This window comes from Lagopus muta, chromosome 12 (assembly GCF_023343835.1).
Source record: "Lagopus muta isolate bLagMut1 chromosome 12, bLagMut1 primary, whole genome shotgun sequence".
NCBI lineage: Eukaryota > Metazoa > Chordata > Aves > Galliformes > Phasianidae > Lagopus > Lagopus muta.
Window position 1 is genome coordinate 18791659 of NC_064444.1, and position 17346 is coordinate 18809004.

General features: G+C 49.7%; 1 protein-coding gene across 3 annotated transcripts in view; it reads left to right on the plus strand.

The window, feature by feature from the left end:
- GNAO1 (G protein subunit alpha o1) overlaps window positions 1–17346 on the plus strand; it is a 116888-nt gene that overhangs the window by 67519 nt on the left and 32023 nt on the right. For all 3 annotated transcript variants that reach the window (XM_048958557.1, XM_048958555.1, XM_048958556.1), the window contains exon 4: window positions 10824–10984. In XM_048958557.1, coding sequence (XP_048814514.1) covers window positions 10824–10984 — 161 coding nt within the window. The remainder of the gene's footprint in view (window positions 1–10823; window positions 10985–17346) is intronic.

Consider the following 17346-nt stretch of genomic DNA (forward strand, 5'->3'; position numbering starts at 1 on the left):
GGCTGAGCCTGCAGCTCTTCCTTCCCAAACCTTTGGCTCACGTGGGAGCTTTGCTCCCTCCTCCTGCTCCCTTTCCCGCAGCAGGAACCCTGGAAGCTCCTTGCCAGGTTGCACGGCTCACTCTGAGTCGCTCCCCGTGCGCTATGGGGCCTCGACGCTGCCTCCCAGGATGCAGAGGGAAAGATTTGACGGCTCAGTCCTAAGCTTTTAGGCATTGCCATGAGACTGGAGAGAAAGGAAAAGCAAGAGCAGGGCATCTGCAGGCAGACTGCTCGCGCTGGTGAGCCTCTCTTCCCAGTCTGACATAAATCCCATAAACGGTCCCGGGGGCATTTTGCTGCTGCAGCCACTTACGTAAGGGCGATGTGCACACGAAACAGCACCGCAGCAGAGCCGCAGGCATGCCGGCATCCCCTTGTGCAGGAAGGTGCTGTGGGACACCAGTGTTGTTGCTGGGCTCCCCGGGCCCGAAGCCCCCCGTGCTCTGTGCTGGCTGCTGGCTCCGAAGTCCCTGCAGAAGCTCGACCCCGTTAGGCGCAGCCTTAGCACAGCCACCGCACCACTCGGATTCGCACGGCTGTTCACACAGCTCTGGAAGCCTTAAAAAGAGGTGAAAGCAGGTTCCTCTTTGGATGGGAAGGTCCGAGGGCTGCCCTGCGGGGCGGGGGCAGGAGGCAGCGGGGACCCGGTTAACATCAATAGCCGCAAAGCCCCCGGGACCGGGCAAGCTCAGCCGCGGACAATGGATTATTTTTAACTAGCTCCAATCTTCAAGCACCGCAGCTTAAAAAAGAGGGAAAAGAAAAGAATAGCCGATTTGTGCAAGGTCCCCTGCTCCCATTAAGGCGGTGGAAGCGGTGCTATGCATTTCAATGGGGGCAGGACCGTGCTCCTGGGAGATAAATCGCACCCCGTCCCCTCGTGGCGTGATCCTTCCTGGCCCCCTTCAGCACACCCCTCTCCCCCCCTCTCTGATGCGCTCCCCAGCAGATTTTTTTTGTTGTTGTCATTGAGCTATTCATTTTCCATAGGCTGCCTTCATTCCCGTGGCCTTTTGCAGCTAGGAGACAAGATGTTGCCTTGGAAACAAAGCCCCTTCGATGCTCGGAGTCTCTGGGATTGCTCTGTCTGCTCCCGAGTGCTTCTGGTTATTTTTACGAACAGCACAAAGCTGCAGCAGGCTCGTAGCCAGCGCGCAGAGTGGCCGGGGAGGAGAAGGGAGAAGGGCAGGCGAGCGCCTCGCCGGCACCGCTCGCTCCGCTGGGTCTGTCGGTGCGGTGCAGCACGCCTGCGAGGGGAGCCGCGGCTCCAGGGAGCGCTCCTGGGGCTGGGAACGGTGGCAGAGCCAAACCCGGACTCGTAGGCAACTCTAAAGGTCTCTGCTCCGAGGTTTTCCTGCCGATTCTCCTCTGTGCCGCAGGGTGAGGGCAAAGAGACTCCCCCGTCCCTAATCCCCTTCTGGTGCTTGAAGTATTTCCACAAACATTGTGGAAAAATAGGAGTTTACTTTTGAGAAATCCGTAGGGAATCAAGCTCGCTCCTCCTATCTGCAATGGTGAGAGGGCTCCCAGCTGCTGCAGCTGCGTGCTGGCGCAGTCAGAGATGGCATGTAGCAGAGAAGGAGGAACCGCCTAACCACACGGCAGCAGGATGCTGTGAGCTGGGCACCATCAGGTCACAGCCGCTGGGGTTTAATTGTGGGGTTGAGAAGCTGCAGGTGTTACCCTTCTTGACTACTGTCACCATGTTCCTGTGCAGCTTAAGCTCTGCAAGAGCAGAAAATGCTTTAGGGATCCACCCGGTGTTCCCCACATGGATCATGGCTATGCACGAGGGAGGGCTTTTGCTGTTTCTCACCTTTCTCCATCACTGCTGAGACTCCCAGGTGCCCAGGCTGGTGGGATGCTCACGCATTTTCTTACCCCTTTTGGTAAGCAAAAAATCTGTCTCATCCGCCCAGGGTTAGAGATCTGAGGCTCCCCTTCCCATTCTCCCAGAGTTTCTTGTCAATACTGCCTGGTGTTGTACTTAGAGATGTAGGACCAATCCAGCTACAACAGGTGATGGGCCTGTTGTTTTTGACATTTTTTGATGCTATATTTCTGCCAGCAGAATAAATAATAAATAACCACAACAGCATCAAAGATCTCTTCCAGGCCCCCAGCCTATTTCTGCCTCTTCTTGTTAAGCCATTATAAAGATATTTCTCTGCTAACGTGTCATTTTACAGACTAACCTGCCATCTCATGCTGTATCTGGAGTCCCATTTATCCGCCCTCTCTGAAAATACAAGGAAGTTCTTGTCAGTAGCCTGGAGTACAGACCCCCTGCAATGGAAATGCTCACACCTGGGATCCTAGAGCTGCTCTGTTTTGCCCTCATCCTGGCAGACAAGAGAGCCAAGCCTGGCATACAGTGATATGGCAGGAACAAGCAGGACATGACCACAGATCGCCCAAGATTCTTCCAGCCTTCTCCTCCTCCTCCTCCTGTCTGTGCCCTGCCAACGAGCACTTCCACCAGGATTTCAGGCCAAAAAAAAGCAAAAAACAAAAAAAATGGAATGGTGTAGTCAAAGGCAGTGACGCACTGGGGATTGATAGGGAAAGCTGTGTAAAGCGCTGCCATTTTCCTGGGGTCCTCCTCCCAAAGTATTATTTTAAACAAATGAGGGAAGCCACGCTCGCAGCAGTGACTCAGTCCCCAAAGTGCCCTCCCTGCCATTTGTGCTGCACGCTTAGTTAATATTTAGCCCATTGCCAGGACAGCAAAGTGCCATCCTGTCCTCTTGCCCTGCGTACGTGCATCCCAACCAGAAATCCTCCTCAGACTGTTTTGCTTCTTCTGGAAGAGAAGCGCCCATCTCTCCAGCATTATTCCCACCGCTCTGTTTGCATCCGTCTCATGTCTGCATGCTCTTTGCTCTTCTCTGGAGTCTGAGGAGGAAGGGGCTGCTTTGCTGTGATTTGCTCTGTGGCCCTGCAGGCATCCAAAGATCTTCAAGCTTGAAGCAAACACCCTCGGGTGTTTGCAGCCTTGCAGGATTTCGGAAGCCATATTTGGCACAATTTCGTGGGGTACGTAGATGTCAGACGTCACAAACCTCGTTTGGCTCATGTAAAGCTCAAGTGAAATGTGGGTAACCCCTCACCTGCATTCAGCAGTGATCACCTTGTAGGGAGGAGATGAAGGAGTAACAGATTGAAAAGTGGAGAGTTGTGGCGAGAATCCAAATTAAAACTGTAAATAAGCATTGACTGCTCATAAGCAGGGTCCTGTTGTGCTTATTGCTAGAGCTGGACAGCATTATTTGATGAATGGTGAATGTCCTAAAAAAGCAGCCTCAAAGAAAACAAAAACATCTGTTAAATCTGTTTAAAACATGCAGGTAGTCATGGCCAAGGTGAAGTTCTTTGAAAATTCAGAAGATATTTCAAAAGGATTTTTTGTTCCTGAAAGGCCAGAGTGATCTGTTCTGATGAATTTGTCCATTTGGAATCAGATTTGGGTTTTGTTTGCAGATTAACATTTAAAATAATAATATGCTATGCCTTGAATAACTCAAATAAAGCAGAGTGTTTTGGTAGGGCTGAAGGAAGGTGTTTCGGCTGGGTCCCAAATTAAATTTTTGCAGATTTTTGGGTCTATGGTGGAATGCAAAGGAAAATGTTTGATCCAAGCTGATTTTTCACATCATCTCATTTTAAAGTTCTGCTGCCAAGTGGAAAATCTACTGTTATTTGGCATCGGTGATCCCTGGTCTCCCACCACCAATGCAAGAAATAATTTCAATACCCCCCCCTGTGGGCACCACACCGACCCTGGTGTGGCTGTTTCAGGACAGAACAGATGGAAATCCAGAGCCAGATAATGCAAGAGCCAGTATGGGTTACAGGGAAGAAAATAGGTAACGAAGATGCCACAGGGAGCTGAAATCTAGCAGGATTATTTTATCCTGCCCACCTTGTCCTCTTTAACACAAATCATGAGGTAAAACAGGGCTGTAAAGTGAAACAAGGCTCTTTCTGATTGGAACGCTGGTGCTTCCTTCGGGGACATAACTGCAACCCACAGACTCAGTCCTTCATCGTGTGATGCACTGGTAAATCTGCTGGATTAATTGTGGAGTGGATATTAGCACCCACCATTCAGCATCAAGCTCTGAACGTTAAACTAATTACTGGGTTCCAGCACCGTACGGCTTCCCAGCAGGGAGGCACTGCCCTGTAAATCATCATACACGAGTGGCATTCAGCCAGCGGTGTTAAAGAAATCCTGCTTGGTCTGAGAATACTCTCACTGTCAGGGCTGTTTAACCCTTCTGCTAAAAAGACAGTGCCCATTCTCTGTTTGTGGTTGGAAGGCTCTCAGGACAAAATCTTTGCACCGCCACCCTTAAGTAGGAGGGATGCTGGTGTGGAAAATCTTAAAGACATTCAAAGAGTGGAAAACATGCAGGCTAAAGCCATGGTTCATTCCTGAACCCAGCACTCCGTGGGACCCTAGTGTTCCCAGTCCCTGTCACTCCCATCCAACTCACCTTCGGCCATTCCCTTTGCAATGACTGCAGGGCGATCATTTATTTTCCAAATCGTGGGAGCCAATGCATTTCCCCACCGGCACTCCCACTGTGGGATATCAGACATTTCCCTGCCTTTTGGTGCAGAATGAGCACTCCACTGCTTCCAAGTTCTATGGCCTTTCCCCCAGCAGAGATGATTTTAAAAGAGAGGAGAAGAACGGAGCCGAAAGAGTGGCACGCTGCAAGGATTTTGTTCTTCATCCTTTCCAATCCCCTCCTCACCGCCGCACTGGAGCACTTCCCTGCAGTGCATGAAGCCATGCGACTAATGTCCCCATCTGTGGCTCTCCGTCTCTTCCTCTCCCTGGTGGGCAGTGCTCTGTGCCTGAATGTCTTGGAAGCCATTTCTGTAAGCAGAGGATAACGTTCAGGCTGGCAGGTCCCTTCCCCAGGCCTTTTGCTCTGTGTCTGTAGGTCAGAGGACCCATCAAAGATAGCATCCTGTCCCCAGAGGGGCACTGGCAGATCTCGCAGTGGCTCTCGGTTTCTCAGTGACGAAAGCCTTATCAGCTGTGTTTTGTTTGTGCCAGGATGGCATCACTTTTTCCTCACCTTTCACTGTAGCTTGTGATTCAGGACTTATTCTGAGGACTCGTACAATGGAGGCAGCCAACTGGCAGCCCAGTTCCCTCATCCAGTCCACGCAAGGCTTTAGTTTGGTCCCTGGATTGCCTGACAGTGAGCAGGTCCAAGCAAACGGTGTGGGAAAAGAGGTTTGTACCCACACAGGAGCTAGCCAGTTTTCTTGGATCAGCTGTGGAACCACATAGAGTGGCTAGGAATGAAGGCAGTACCGAAGACAGAGCAAATGTCCTGCTTCAGAGCCGCAATAAGGTCTGATATCAGACCTGCTCAGTGTCTCTCCGAACAGGAAGAAGCAAACAGAAATCACAGCAGCAAGGAGGTTTCAGGAACATGATCCTAGACTGAGCATCAGACACACAGAAGCTGTTTGGCCCAGGCAACTGGAGGTGACGATGGCACCATCTTGGCTCCAGAAGGCCACGAAACCCAGGGCTTCACTAACTGCTATGTAGACAGTGCAGCCTCAGGAGGAGAGCTCTGCACATCACCGTGGCTGTCAGGTTAGGTTTGCCGTGCAAACCAATCTGCCACGAGCCAGAAGCTCCTTGGCACCATATTGTCACCCAGCCCTTCTGTGGGCTCCAGTTCCCAAGCACAGCTGAAGATGGCTGGCGCGGCGCTGTGGCCCGCTCCAAACAGGTTTGAAGGCAGTGGATGGGCCCCAGCCGCTTTTGGAGCTCAGTGCCTTGCAGGGTTTCTCACCTTGGTGTGCCCAAGCAAGGTGCCAGGCAGAGGTGGGGTGAGACGTGAAGGTGGGTGGAAGGCAGAGGGAGAAGTGGGATGGTTGTCAGTACTGTGATGCACAGCGTATTTCCAGGGATTCAGAGGTCAGCACTGAAACAGATGTGTGAGAAGGAGAGGCTGAGTGAGGGGGAGAGCCATACGTGTGACTGTTTATTCCATGTCTGCAAAAACTTCTATGGACTTGGAGCTGGGCCCTGAATGTCTTTGGAAGAGGCGTAGTCACCAGCTCTGCTTTGTTTCCAGCATTCATTCAGGCTGTGAATGCTGTGAAAATAATTGGCTTCTGCTGTGATGCAGCCACACTTCAGCTGTGAAACACGGTCCGTGTTTTTGAGCTGCTCTCGGAGGAGGAGGGTTTTGGTTTATGAGCCACATTCTGCCCCGGAGTGACAGGACTGCTTTTCTCTCCCCCTGCAGCACTGTGCCCAAGGGGCTGGGACCCCAGGAAGGTCCCATCCAGGAGCACCCTTTGCAGTTATCAGCCTTGCTGATAACTAGCACCATGTCTCTGCTTTTTCTTGCACTACTCCCAGCAGAATGTTATTTTGCTCTTCTTCCCACACCGCACGGATTTTATGAAACATTATGAGATGCAGCTCTGAGTACAGCCAGCCACCAGAGGAAATTGCCCCCGTGGTAACCTTTGAGACAGACCGAGTGACAAATATGATTAATCAGAGTAAATAACAGCAAAGAATAATATTTACTGGGATTTGGTTTGCCAAAAGGAAAGCGCTGTGCAATGTGTCGCAGTGGGTCAGCTCTCCTGTGGGTGGAAGTCAGTGCAGCTGCATAGAGTTTAGCAGATTTGTACCACATAGCTTCGCATAGGTCTGTGCCTTTTCCCGAAAGTCTCCTCGTCCCAAAAATGATTGCTTAGTGGGAAAAAAAATCCCCTATTTAATGTACAGACAGCTTCAAAGTGTCATCGCTGAGATTTACCCTGGGATGGTCAGAGGGATGGGGCAGCAAGGCCGAAAGCAGCTCCACTGGTGGTCTGTGCAGGCACAAATCATAGCTGGTGAGGAGCAGCAAATAATTAGGACTGGTCTACGTGTGCATGATGAAAAATACTAGTTTTCCCAGACAGATATGACTGTTTGTAATGTCTGAGTGCTGCGGGGAGCCCCTCTTCCTCCCAGCAAGGTGATGAATCAGTTGGGATATGTGGTTGTTGCAAGTGAAGTCATAAGTTTGCTTGCTGAACATACCTTGTGTGCTTGGTGGTAATGGCATATGGGAGGCAAATAAATAACTGTGGTTACACCCAGGTTTGTGAGAAAGCAGCTCCTCTTCGGAGCTGAGTCCATACCATGTGTCCAGTGCAAAGATAGATGCGTAGCACAGGGTGAAAAAGTGTCACATCCACTTCTGTGTGGCTCTACTTGCCACACTGCAGGTAGACACAATGGGAAGCAATGCAGAGCTGAACAAATCCTGCTCTGGGTAATGAATAACTTGAAGACAACAGCTCGGGGTCAGGGTTTGATCTGCTAAGAGGAGCACCAGGCCTTTGGATGTAACTGTGTGATGTATTGGGAAGCACAAGGGACACGTACACTTCTACCAGACAAGAACCAGCCCAAGGGAGCTCTGCACAGAGCCAGGAATGCAGCAGCTCTGGGTGAAATCATCCCAGGCATTCCCATGGCACCCAGCTACAGAGCTGTCCCAGCCACCCAGGAAACAACTCAATGGCCGAGACCTCTTAGAGGCATGTCATCGAGAATCATTAAGGCTGCAAAAGACCACTGAGATCATTGAGTCTGCTTGGAGATTATGGCACCCTTCACAGCCTTGCCCTGACGGCATGATGGTGAATGCTACTTGCATGCTGTGTTGCTGCATTGCTCCTGCATCAGCCCTGAACCTCGGGCAGGGAAGTGCAGGGGCAGCGATGGAGGAGGAAGCACTGCACCATTTTGTGGCTCCTTCCAGCGGTCCCAGGGGCAGGCTGCTGCTTATTTTTAGCTCCTGAGGTAGCTGAAATACCACCGTGATATTCATTAGCCAAATCCCCGTCAGATGGGAGCTGCGAGGTGGGCGTGGGGGGACTCTTGGTCTGGTTTGTTGTGCTTGATTTAATTGCTCGCTTCAGTACAGACGCAGCGCGTGGCAGGAGGCGCAGTGCCTCTCACCTCAGGAAAAGGGGGAGCGCCAGGCCCGGGGGAGGCAGCGAGGGAAAAGTCAATCAGGCAGTATTTAAAAACCTACCTGCTGGGCCCAGGGGGGGCTGGAGGTTTTAATGTCATTCCCAGTGTGAGATGCAGCCTGGAGAGCGAGAAGAGAAGGGGGCATCTTCTCTACTTGGATCCTTAATTGCTCGTTAAGTAACCTAACAAATGCCTAAACCTATGGGCAGCCCATGCTCCTTGGCAGAGGGGCTTTATCCTTGGGAGAAGAGAGGGGTATTTTTAAAAACACTCATTTCTCTGCTTTTTCTGGGTGCACAAAAGTGAGAGTCGGATCATTGGCTTGGCAAAACAAAACCCAGTGCTGTATACAGTGCGGTGTATACAGTGCTAGCAGGGGCACTGTGCTTTCCATGCCCTGCACTCAGCTCTTGAACTGTAGAAAGGAGGCTTTCTGTCCCAAAATGAGACTCCTGGTGACTGCAGAGCTACTGCAGCCGTTCTCCATTTGCATCTCTCAGAACAACCCTTGCACAGCGAGCTTAGCCCCACTGCTGGCCCGCACAGACCTGGTGACCGTGGCCTCAATGCCTGTCCCTGCCAGCTCCCATTCTGTCACTGCCGTCCATCAACATCCTCTGCTCAGAGCCACTGAGTATTACGCCGCAGGGGACGGCCGCACATCCCCATAGAGCAAAAAGGGAGGCAGCCCTTTCCCAGCACACTGTGATGGCTGTGACATTCCCTCTGATCCCGGCGCAAAGCAATCCCCAGTTAAGTCCACGAAGGGCAGAAGCAGCCCAGGCCCTGCCCTTTACAGCTGGAGAGCTTCAGATCTGCTTTGCCATCTCAGACCGATGAGCCAATCTGTGACTTACACCTGTAAATCCCCCTGCTACATTCGAGGTAACACAGGAGAGAACTGCTCCCTCCCTGAGTGAAAGCAGCTTGCTGCAGCATGGTTTGGATAGCTTGTGAAGCACGCAGTCCATCTGAAGGCAGAGGGGTGCTGTGAACCAGCCTGCAGCGCTGAGCTGACCGGCCTTCATCAGGCTATGTGTTGTTCAGAACCTCTGCAAGGAGAGGAATTGCAGCTGCAGCAGGGCAGAAAAGCCCTGCTGATGGTTTATGAATATTCACTGGGCTCACGAAGCACTCCGGGGCAGAAAACAAGCTTTGAAATTAACTGAACCCTTCAAGGTTCTTTGCTTGCCTTGGCTTTGAGGTGTGAGTCACCAAGACGGCTTCTCTAAAACGAGCAGAGTCTGTATGGAGGGCTAGGAGGATTTCTGGGCAGGAAAATACTAAGTTAAGTGTTCTGTGAAAACATCTTCATGTTCATAAAGACTTCAAAGCACAGACTCCACCCCATTAAGTTTTATGGGATGATGGCACTGTACAGTACTGAGACTTCTGCAGCCTATGAGGACTTGATGTTCTGTGGACTTGAAGCTCTTCCTCTGAGTATTGAACTCTTCTGTCTGCAGTGCTAGCAGCTCGGTGCCCTGCGATTTTTGAGCAGTTTCGATGAATAGAAGCTGCAGAAGAAGAGCTTTGGCCCTGGCCATGTAGCTTGTGTCATACCCGTTGCCTTCCCCATCTGTACATCTCAGTGCTCCCAGCTGCTGGGAGAGATGCTGGTCCCTTGGGAGCCCTACAGCTGACCAGAGAGCTGGGTCAAGTGGGACACAGGGCTGGGGATGTATGGGAACAGAAATAGAGAGCTACCAATGGGACATAAGGAAAGGTAATGAGACAAGGAGGCTGTCTTCACTAGTTTGCTGTAAGCAAAGAATAAATGCTCCTCTTTGCCAATTAATTATAATGATAATAATTAGTTTTGTTTCAGGTGGCAGAAAGATGAGACTTTTCCAATTCTTTATTTTTTTCATTTAACAAAGCAATGAAAAAAAAAACTCTGCAGGTTAGCCAGCATCCCATCCCTGGGATTTTGGGAGTCGGGGGGGTGGGAGGGCTACTCACTGCAAAGCAAACCTGTGGGTCAGGAGTTGAAACGAGTGAAGCATCGGCCGCTGTGGGCTTTTACAGCAGGGCTGCACTCAGCTGCTCTGAGGCTGTCTAGACATTCCCATCCTAAATCTGAGACATCTTCCAGACCCGAGTTGTGTCAGAGCAATATCCTCCAGGAAAAGTTGCTGTTCCAGTGAATCAGATTTTTCTCACCAGAAAAGATTGCATCTGAAAGTCACCAGCTGGCCCTGCCCTCCCCACCATACTCCCGAACCACAGGAGATTCCTCTCCATGTGAGTCACAAAGCAGTGCAGACAGCCAAGGTGTTATGTGTTAGCATGAGTTAGCCCTGGAGCAGAGATGGGCACATAGGAAAGAGCAGGAATTCAGGAGAAGCAATAAGGCAGCGTCTGAAAAGAACTGCTTCTGAAGCCTTTCTGCTGTCCTGTGTGGTACAGATGGTCTCTGCTTCAGCAAGGTTACGTGCTCGGTAAAAGGGGATTCAGTACAGCATATGCATTCAGTAACAGTCTAACATATGTACTTGTATATACATGGATTTCCTTCTGTCTGCTAAATAGAAATTGGTGTTGACGTGAGGTGGGCTGTACAAGCACCTGTTCCCTTATGGAGTGAGGTTTCCTTGCTCCATCCTCCTTCTGCCCTTTCTGCAGGAGGGTGGATCCTCAGCCCCATCCCGCTGTGTGCAGCCTCCTGCTGCTGAATGCTGGACAAACTCTTTCTGAAATGGCTGGCTCCTGATCCTGCCTCCAGCATCTGTGTGACCGCTTGTTACTCTCCTTTGCAGGCCGATGCCAAGATGGTCTGCGATGTTGTAAGTCGGATGGAGGACACAGAGCCCTTCTCTCCAGAGCTGCTGTCAGCTATGATGAGACTCTGGGCAGACTCTGGGATCCAGGAATGCTTCAACCGGTCCCGGGAATATCAACTCAATGACTCGGCCCAATAGTGAGTATCCCTTTTGATGGCCTGCAGTGTAACGAAGCTGCATTTGTTGAAGTTTTAACCAAAGTAGCCCCAAAGCGTCAGTTTCCTTACAGCAGTAGATCTGATTGTGGCTACGCTTACAAACTAACTAGAATGCATGCTGTATCATGGACTGCTGCAAGGTAAAAAGGATCAAGCAGGATGGTCATATTCCCCTCTGGCCATTCTGGAGTCCAGGACCCTAAGGCCAGGTTTCCAAACTGCTTTCAAGCTGTTCAAGGTAGGTTCCTGCAAACCAATTCATTGATTTCAGCCAACGCACAGAGGTGGCTGATGGTTTCTTCCTGTCTGGTAGATAACAGAAGAGTGCAGACACCTGCTTTGTATGGCATTACAACTCTTGGTTTTGCCTTTCTGATAATCATGCACTGTACTGATAGGCAGCTGGATTACAACCAAGGACAGGGAAATTATCTGCATTTATGGTAGCGTTGCATTGTTCTCACAATACAGTCAATGGCATCCGTACCATTAGGGACCACATCCAGATCTTTTTTTCATGGTGATTCAGTCTATGGCTTTGGTTCATCCCATTGCAAAAACAGGACATTTACCCATAAACTGCTGCTCTGGCTCTGAGGAAACATTGAGCGTTTCCCCAGTTTCATTTTGGGCCCATTTCTAATGATGATTCCTCCAATCTGTTCGTCCCTACCTAGGCAAGGAGGATAAAACATTTCGTGCCACAATTTCAATCACAGCTGTTGCAGCCAGGCAAAATGTCCCCCTGGCCCTGTGCCGCATCTTATACAATAGTCACTAAAATATGGTGTAGCATAGGGAACAAGCAAGCAGGGTAATTCTTTTCACTGTTCTACCCTGGGAGTCTATTTTGATAGTCAGAGAAAGAGAGGCTCCCCAGTGGTGAAAGGGGACTGCTGTGTCCATGCTTTTGGCTTCATGGTATCCCATGCCATCAGGTCCACCAGCTGACTCATGCCCTTTGGGACTGCCTGCCTGTTTGCATTGCCTGGCACCTCTGCTTAGAGTGCCATCAAAACACAGACCCAAACACGGGGGTAGCTGATGGCTGTGCTCTGTGCGGTGGCACTGACCAACAGCAGCCTGCTCCATCTCCTCCCCTCCCAGCTGGCAGGGCAATTTGGGAACACAGAATTACTTTGCTGTTGCGGCGCTGCAGCAGAGCATGAGCGATGACACATCTCTTGGCATTGACCAAAAAGCAAACGGGAACTCTGCAGATGTGTGATTGGTGTCACAGCATCCTACCCAACAATTTCACACCGCAAACAACCACATCTAAGTGATGATTCCAAAATATGCTGACTTTTAATCACTGCTAGGAGGACATCCATGTATAATCAATATTCCTTTGCCTGTAACAGCAAGATCTGCCTTTTCTTGCCACTTTTTTTTTCCCCACAAAACAAGCGTGTGATGGCAAAAACGCATCATTAGAGATATAAATTATATAAAATGCCAGTCCTAATTGCGTTACAACCTTGTGGAAAATTCTTCAATTGTTTTAGAGCCAATTACCTTGAGGAAAGTATTTTGATTCTCCTTCCATGCAATATAGCAGTTGAAAACAATCAGCTTCGCCCTCCCAGTGTGACCAGATGCTGGGTAATTCATCAGCGGGAGCTCTGAAATCACAAACGGTTTCCAGACATGAACTCAAGAGGCTCAGTGCTGTGGCATTCACTGTGATGGCTACACGCATTTGCAGCCCAACAAAATTGTTTCTGGCGTTGTTAACAAAGTCTCCTGTGCTGCGCTGAAACTCTCAAGCTGGTCAGCACAAAAAGAGAAGTGATGGTAGAAGAAAGAATGGAAGGAGAGGAGAAGTTAAAGCCTGTTGGCTTTTGCATTGCTCCTTTTACAATCACTGGAATCACCCAGACTGGAAGAGGCCTTCAGGTCACAAAGTGACCTGAACAAAGTGACATGGACATGACCTGCTGCGTTCCGTCATTAAACTGTGTCTCCTACCTGGCAAAACACTGCCTGCATCTTTTGATGGGGTTAAATGGTGGATTTGTCTGTCCCTGGGTGAGCATACAGACACACACACCCAGGGAGCTGGTGCTGGGGTGCTTTACTGCTCACCTGCTTGCCTTGAAGATGCACCCAACAAGAAAGACGTCTTCTGCATAAAGCATGGAGAAAAAATAACTTAGGGCGCATTTTCCACCTCCCAGAATTGGGGACCCTCAAAAAATCACCCTTCAAAGCTGTGACAGTGACACAAATCATCGGGAAGAAGAGGATACAGGCCTTTCCCTCAGGGAAAGCTCCCTTTCCCTAGCCATGGTTGCACACGCAGCCGGAGGAGGGCTGTGCCTCCTCTGCTGCCCTGGGCTGTGCCTTTTCTTGTGGCAGGACTCTCGTTTCTGCGCTAGGGCAGCTGGTGAAGCTGACGATAACAAAGTCCTTTGCACGCCCAGATCCGGAGCCCCTGGTGTTTCCGTCATCAGGAGCAGAGATGCTGTCACAGGACTGGGACTCCAGCGCATCCCGCCATAGCTCTGGGCCCTGGTGCATCGCACCAGATGGTGATGCAAGTGAGAGCTCAGTTGGCACTTATTCACGCCCAGTGGACACCCAGTGAAAAGAGGCATATTTTTCATTTAATCTTTCGGTGCTCCGAGGTTGTTTTCTTCTGCATGAGCGAAAAATTTGAGACAGTTTTCTATTTTTTTCTCTCTCCTGGGAAAGGACTTGTCTTTATTGACACTGATATTGGCTTTAACGCACTCGTAACTACAAAATGGGTTTTCATTAGGGTTAAGAAAAACAAATTCTGGACAAAAGCTGAATCTGAAATTCTCAGAGGTGAAAAACAGAGATGATGATAGCAAGTTGGGCTGCCTGCATACGGGCATCTGCCTTATTTTGCGTTTCTCTTGGTGCCAAGCATAGGAGCTGATGCTCGCTGGCAGGAGGGAAGATCACTACTGGGATCACAAAGCTCAAGGCACTTGGAGACCTGCAGGGCAGCACAGGTGGGACTGTCAGGGCAGCTGGGGCAGCGCCCTTCATCCCCACCGTGTCACATGCATCCCGAATTCACCAAAATCTGTGCCGAATCCCCTCTCTGCTCCCCAGGAACCACTGCCTGGGCTTCTCCACATCACTAAATGCAAGGTCAGCCATCAGCATCTGCTTTATTTAATGGATAAAGGCATCGTGGCTGTCCCCTGTGCCCTGCAGATTCCAACAAGGCGGAGCTGCCAGACCAAAGCAGCCCTGTGCTGTCACTAGGGCTCACTCCTGGCCACTGCCCTGCTTGTCCTGAGCTGCACTCCCAGTGCTTTACCTTGATTTTTGAAATGGGAACTAAGGCCTTCTACTGCGTGCTCTGGGAGAGCAAACCTCAGGCTAATCAACAGCCTGTGAGAGCTAGCAGCAGGGCTCTTATTAGTCTATCATTAATTTGTCTGAAAATAGATTTAATATTTCTTATTAGCCTAAACATGAACTCAGTAATAGCTCCCTGTCAAAGATGAGCAGGAGCATGTTGTTACCTGCTCTGCCTAACAGTCTGGACGTTACTGCAAAGCTTTGTTTCTTTTAGGCTCTAAATTCAGCCTCTTTTTAGCAGGGTTTTTGTATCTACTGCAAAGGAAAAATGGAAAATAGCACTCTTGCAGAGAAAAAATGTGACAGAGGAAGAGGGGAAATTCTGCAAGGATCCTCATGTGTCTTGTGCAGCACTAAGTAAAACAACAAGGACAGCAAGAGAGGGAAAGAGAGTAAGAGGTAGCCATGGGTTTCATCATTGGTCATTACTGCATTTTTTCATCATTCCCTCAGGCAAATTTATGGGTGGGTTGAGTTCCACATTCCTAATCTCCTGATTATGTTTTCATTCCTACTTCGTCTACTCTTCCTTTCTTGTCCGCGTGCCTAGGAGCTAAATCTACCTCTGATCATCAAAAAGCCTGGGCACTGCTGATGCCTTTTCTTGTCCAGCCAATTTCTGTCTGTGGAAGCACATCTGTGACCCACATTTTGCTTTCAAAATCAGCAAAATAGAGGTTTCCAGCTGGTTTCCTTAATCTCCTGCTTTTGTTCAGAATTAAAAACTGTCTTGTTTCCTGTCCTCAAGCTCCTAGTTAGCCTGGTCAGGGGATGCAGTGCGGAGGGCAGGTCTGATGGTGAGCACCCAGGTTTGGGGACCTGCTTTGAGCAGCCTCAGATGTGAGGAGCAGAATGGAGCAGACGGAGCATCCACACGAGCACCACTCCTCCATGCACATATCCATACAGGCAAGATGTGTAGGCAGAGGCAGTTTGCAAGTACACATATACACGAAGAAAAAAGAATCCATCTCAAGTTATTCTCTGGCTTCCAACTACACTGAAAGATCACTTGATAATGCCAGGGCTGTGAAACTACCGTGAAACTGCAAAGTATTTTAGGCCTATGTTCAACCCATCCATCTTCACACATCTGAGGTGTCAGGGCTTAGGAAATTCGCTGCCTTTGGCTCTCTGTAGGGAGTGAAGGGAGGGAGAGCTGCTTCCAAAGGGGAGCACAGACCTCAGTGCAGCGTAAAGAAGTGCAGAAGTTGCAGTTGTGTCTGCTGCCCCAGTGTAGCTAACAACTTTGATATCTCAAGCCAACTGGACACTGCTTCAATCAGCCCATTTTCAGGAGCTCCTTGGGCAGTGCCCTAAGGAAGTGTCGTGCTGAGCACAGGTTAAAACAGTGATGCTTTCCTTCTCACACCTGCTCATGTGGGATTGCTTTCTGATCTCTTTTCCTTGCAAATAAATTGTCATTGCACGGTAGTATCATCTTCCTTGCCAGTGCTCATTGCACCCCACATGGCAACACGCATTAGTCGGAGCCAGACATTGTCATGATGTAGGGATCTGCTTCTGGAGTGAGCCCCAGCGGAGCACCGCCAGAACAGGTTGCTGTAAAATCTCCAGCCTTGGGAATACTTGCAGCTGAGCCACCTGAGTTACAAACTGAGTTTAACTTTGAAGGAGGCCCTGCCTCCCTTCCCACCTTGAGACTGAATCCTGCAGCAAATTGGGCTCCTGCAGTTCCCCTGTTCATGGACCTTCGCACGACTTTCCCAAAATCATTTCCATTCCCACTTCCCTGATGGTTGCAGTCTCCTGCTTGCAGCCAGCTCACCAGCATGGAGGTTGAGGGGGAAAGAAGTAAATCCTGCTGCAGTCAGCAATGCTGCTTTACTGGGTGCTCTGGAGAAGGCTACATGTGGCCAGGCATTACTATTTGATCCTATTTAGCCCAAAAGACGTAACTTGGTACCTGTGCAAGCGATACATCCAGGCTTCATTACATCATGCAAGTGCTCTGTGCTTCAGAACTGTGCAGCTCTGCAAAACGAATGTTGGCAGCAAGCTAAACATTCAGATCATGGCGCTTCAGGACGTGGGCTTTACGCACAACCATCAGGACACGGTCTGTTTTAATAAGCTGCCATTGTCGCTGGCTCTCTCAGGCTGAGGAAAGAGGAATTATAGGTCAAGGTTTTGCATTAATATTCTCATCAGGTGCCTGGATTTCATTTTCTTATCACAGCTTTTGCATTAGGATATGGTTTTCTGTCTGCCCTTCTTATTCATGCCTGTCACTTGAGCTCATTTGTGTTTAATTGGAGGGAGTAGCAGCGTAAATGGAACAGTCCAATTAATTGGTATGACTGTGCTGCACTGTTTATTGAACAATCCACCTTTGTGTCTTGGAGTCCAGGGAAAATACATCAGAGGCAGAGATGTAGATACATTTGTCTGAATGTATGGTTTAATTTACCCCTGTAAGTAAATATGATGACCAACTTTGAATAATTAAGTTCCCCCTGTGATAAGCAAAACAAAACAGCTCATAATGGCTAGAGCTGGTTGACTGGAATCTTCAGCACTGCTGGATCCCCACCAACGAGATGCAAATGGCTTTCTGTGGTGTCTGGTCGTGCCAGGTCTGTAGGGGGGCCTTTTCTGGGAAGTGAGGTCTCTGCTCCCCAGTTGGGTTACCCACCAATGTGGGCCCAGACGAATGGCAGCCTCCGAGAATCCAGCAAGGCGAGGTCCTCGTAGAGGTCCCAGGCTTTAATGTGCCATTGTCACAAATGAAGAAATTGCTATCGTTACATGACCACATCTAGGGCTGATTGTGAGGGAAAAATGTTATCTTTGAAATCAGCTTGATGTTTTCCAGCATCCCAACCTCAGTCTTCATTCATCTGGAGAACCAATTTCTCCCAGATTAGTTGCATTCTCTCCAGAGACTGCCGCTATTGGCCCTAAGCAGAGTACAGGCCATGTCACAGCATATCAAAGGTGGGTGCTAAGCAACGCTCCCCCCCCATCCCACCAGACTG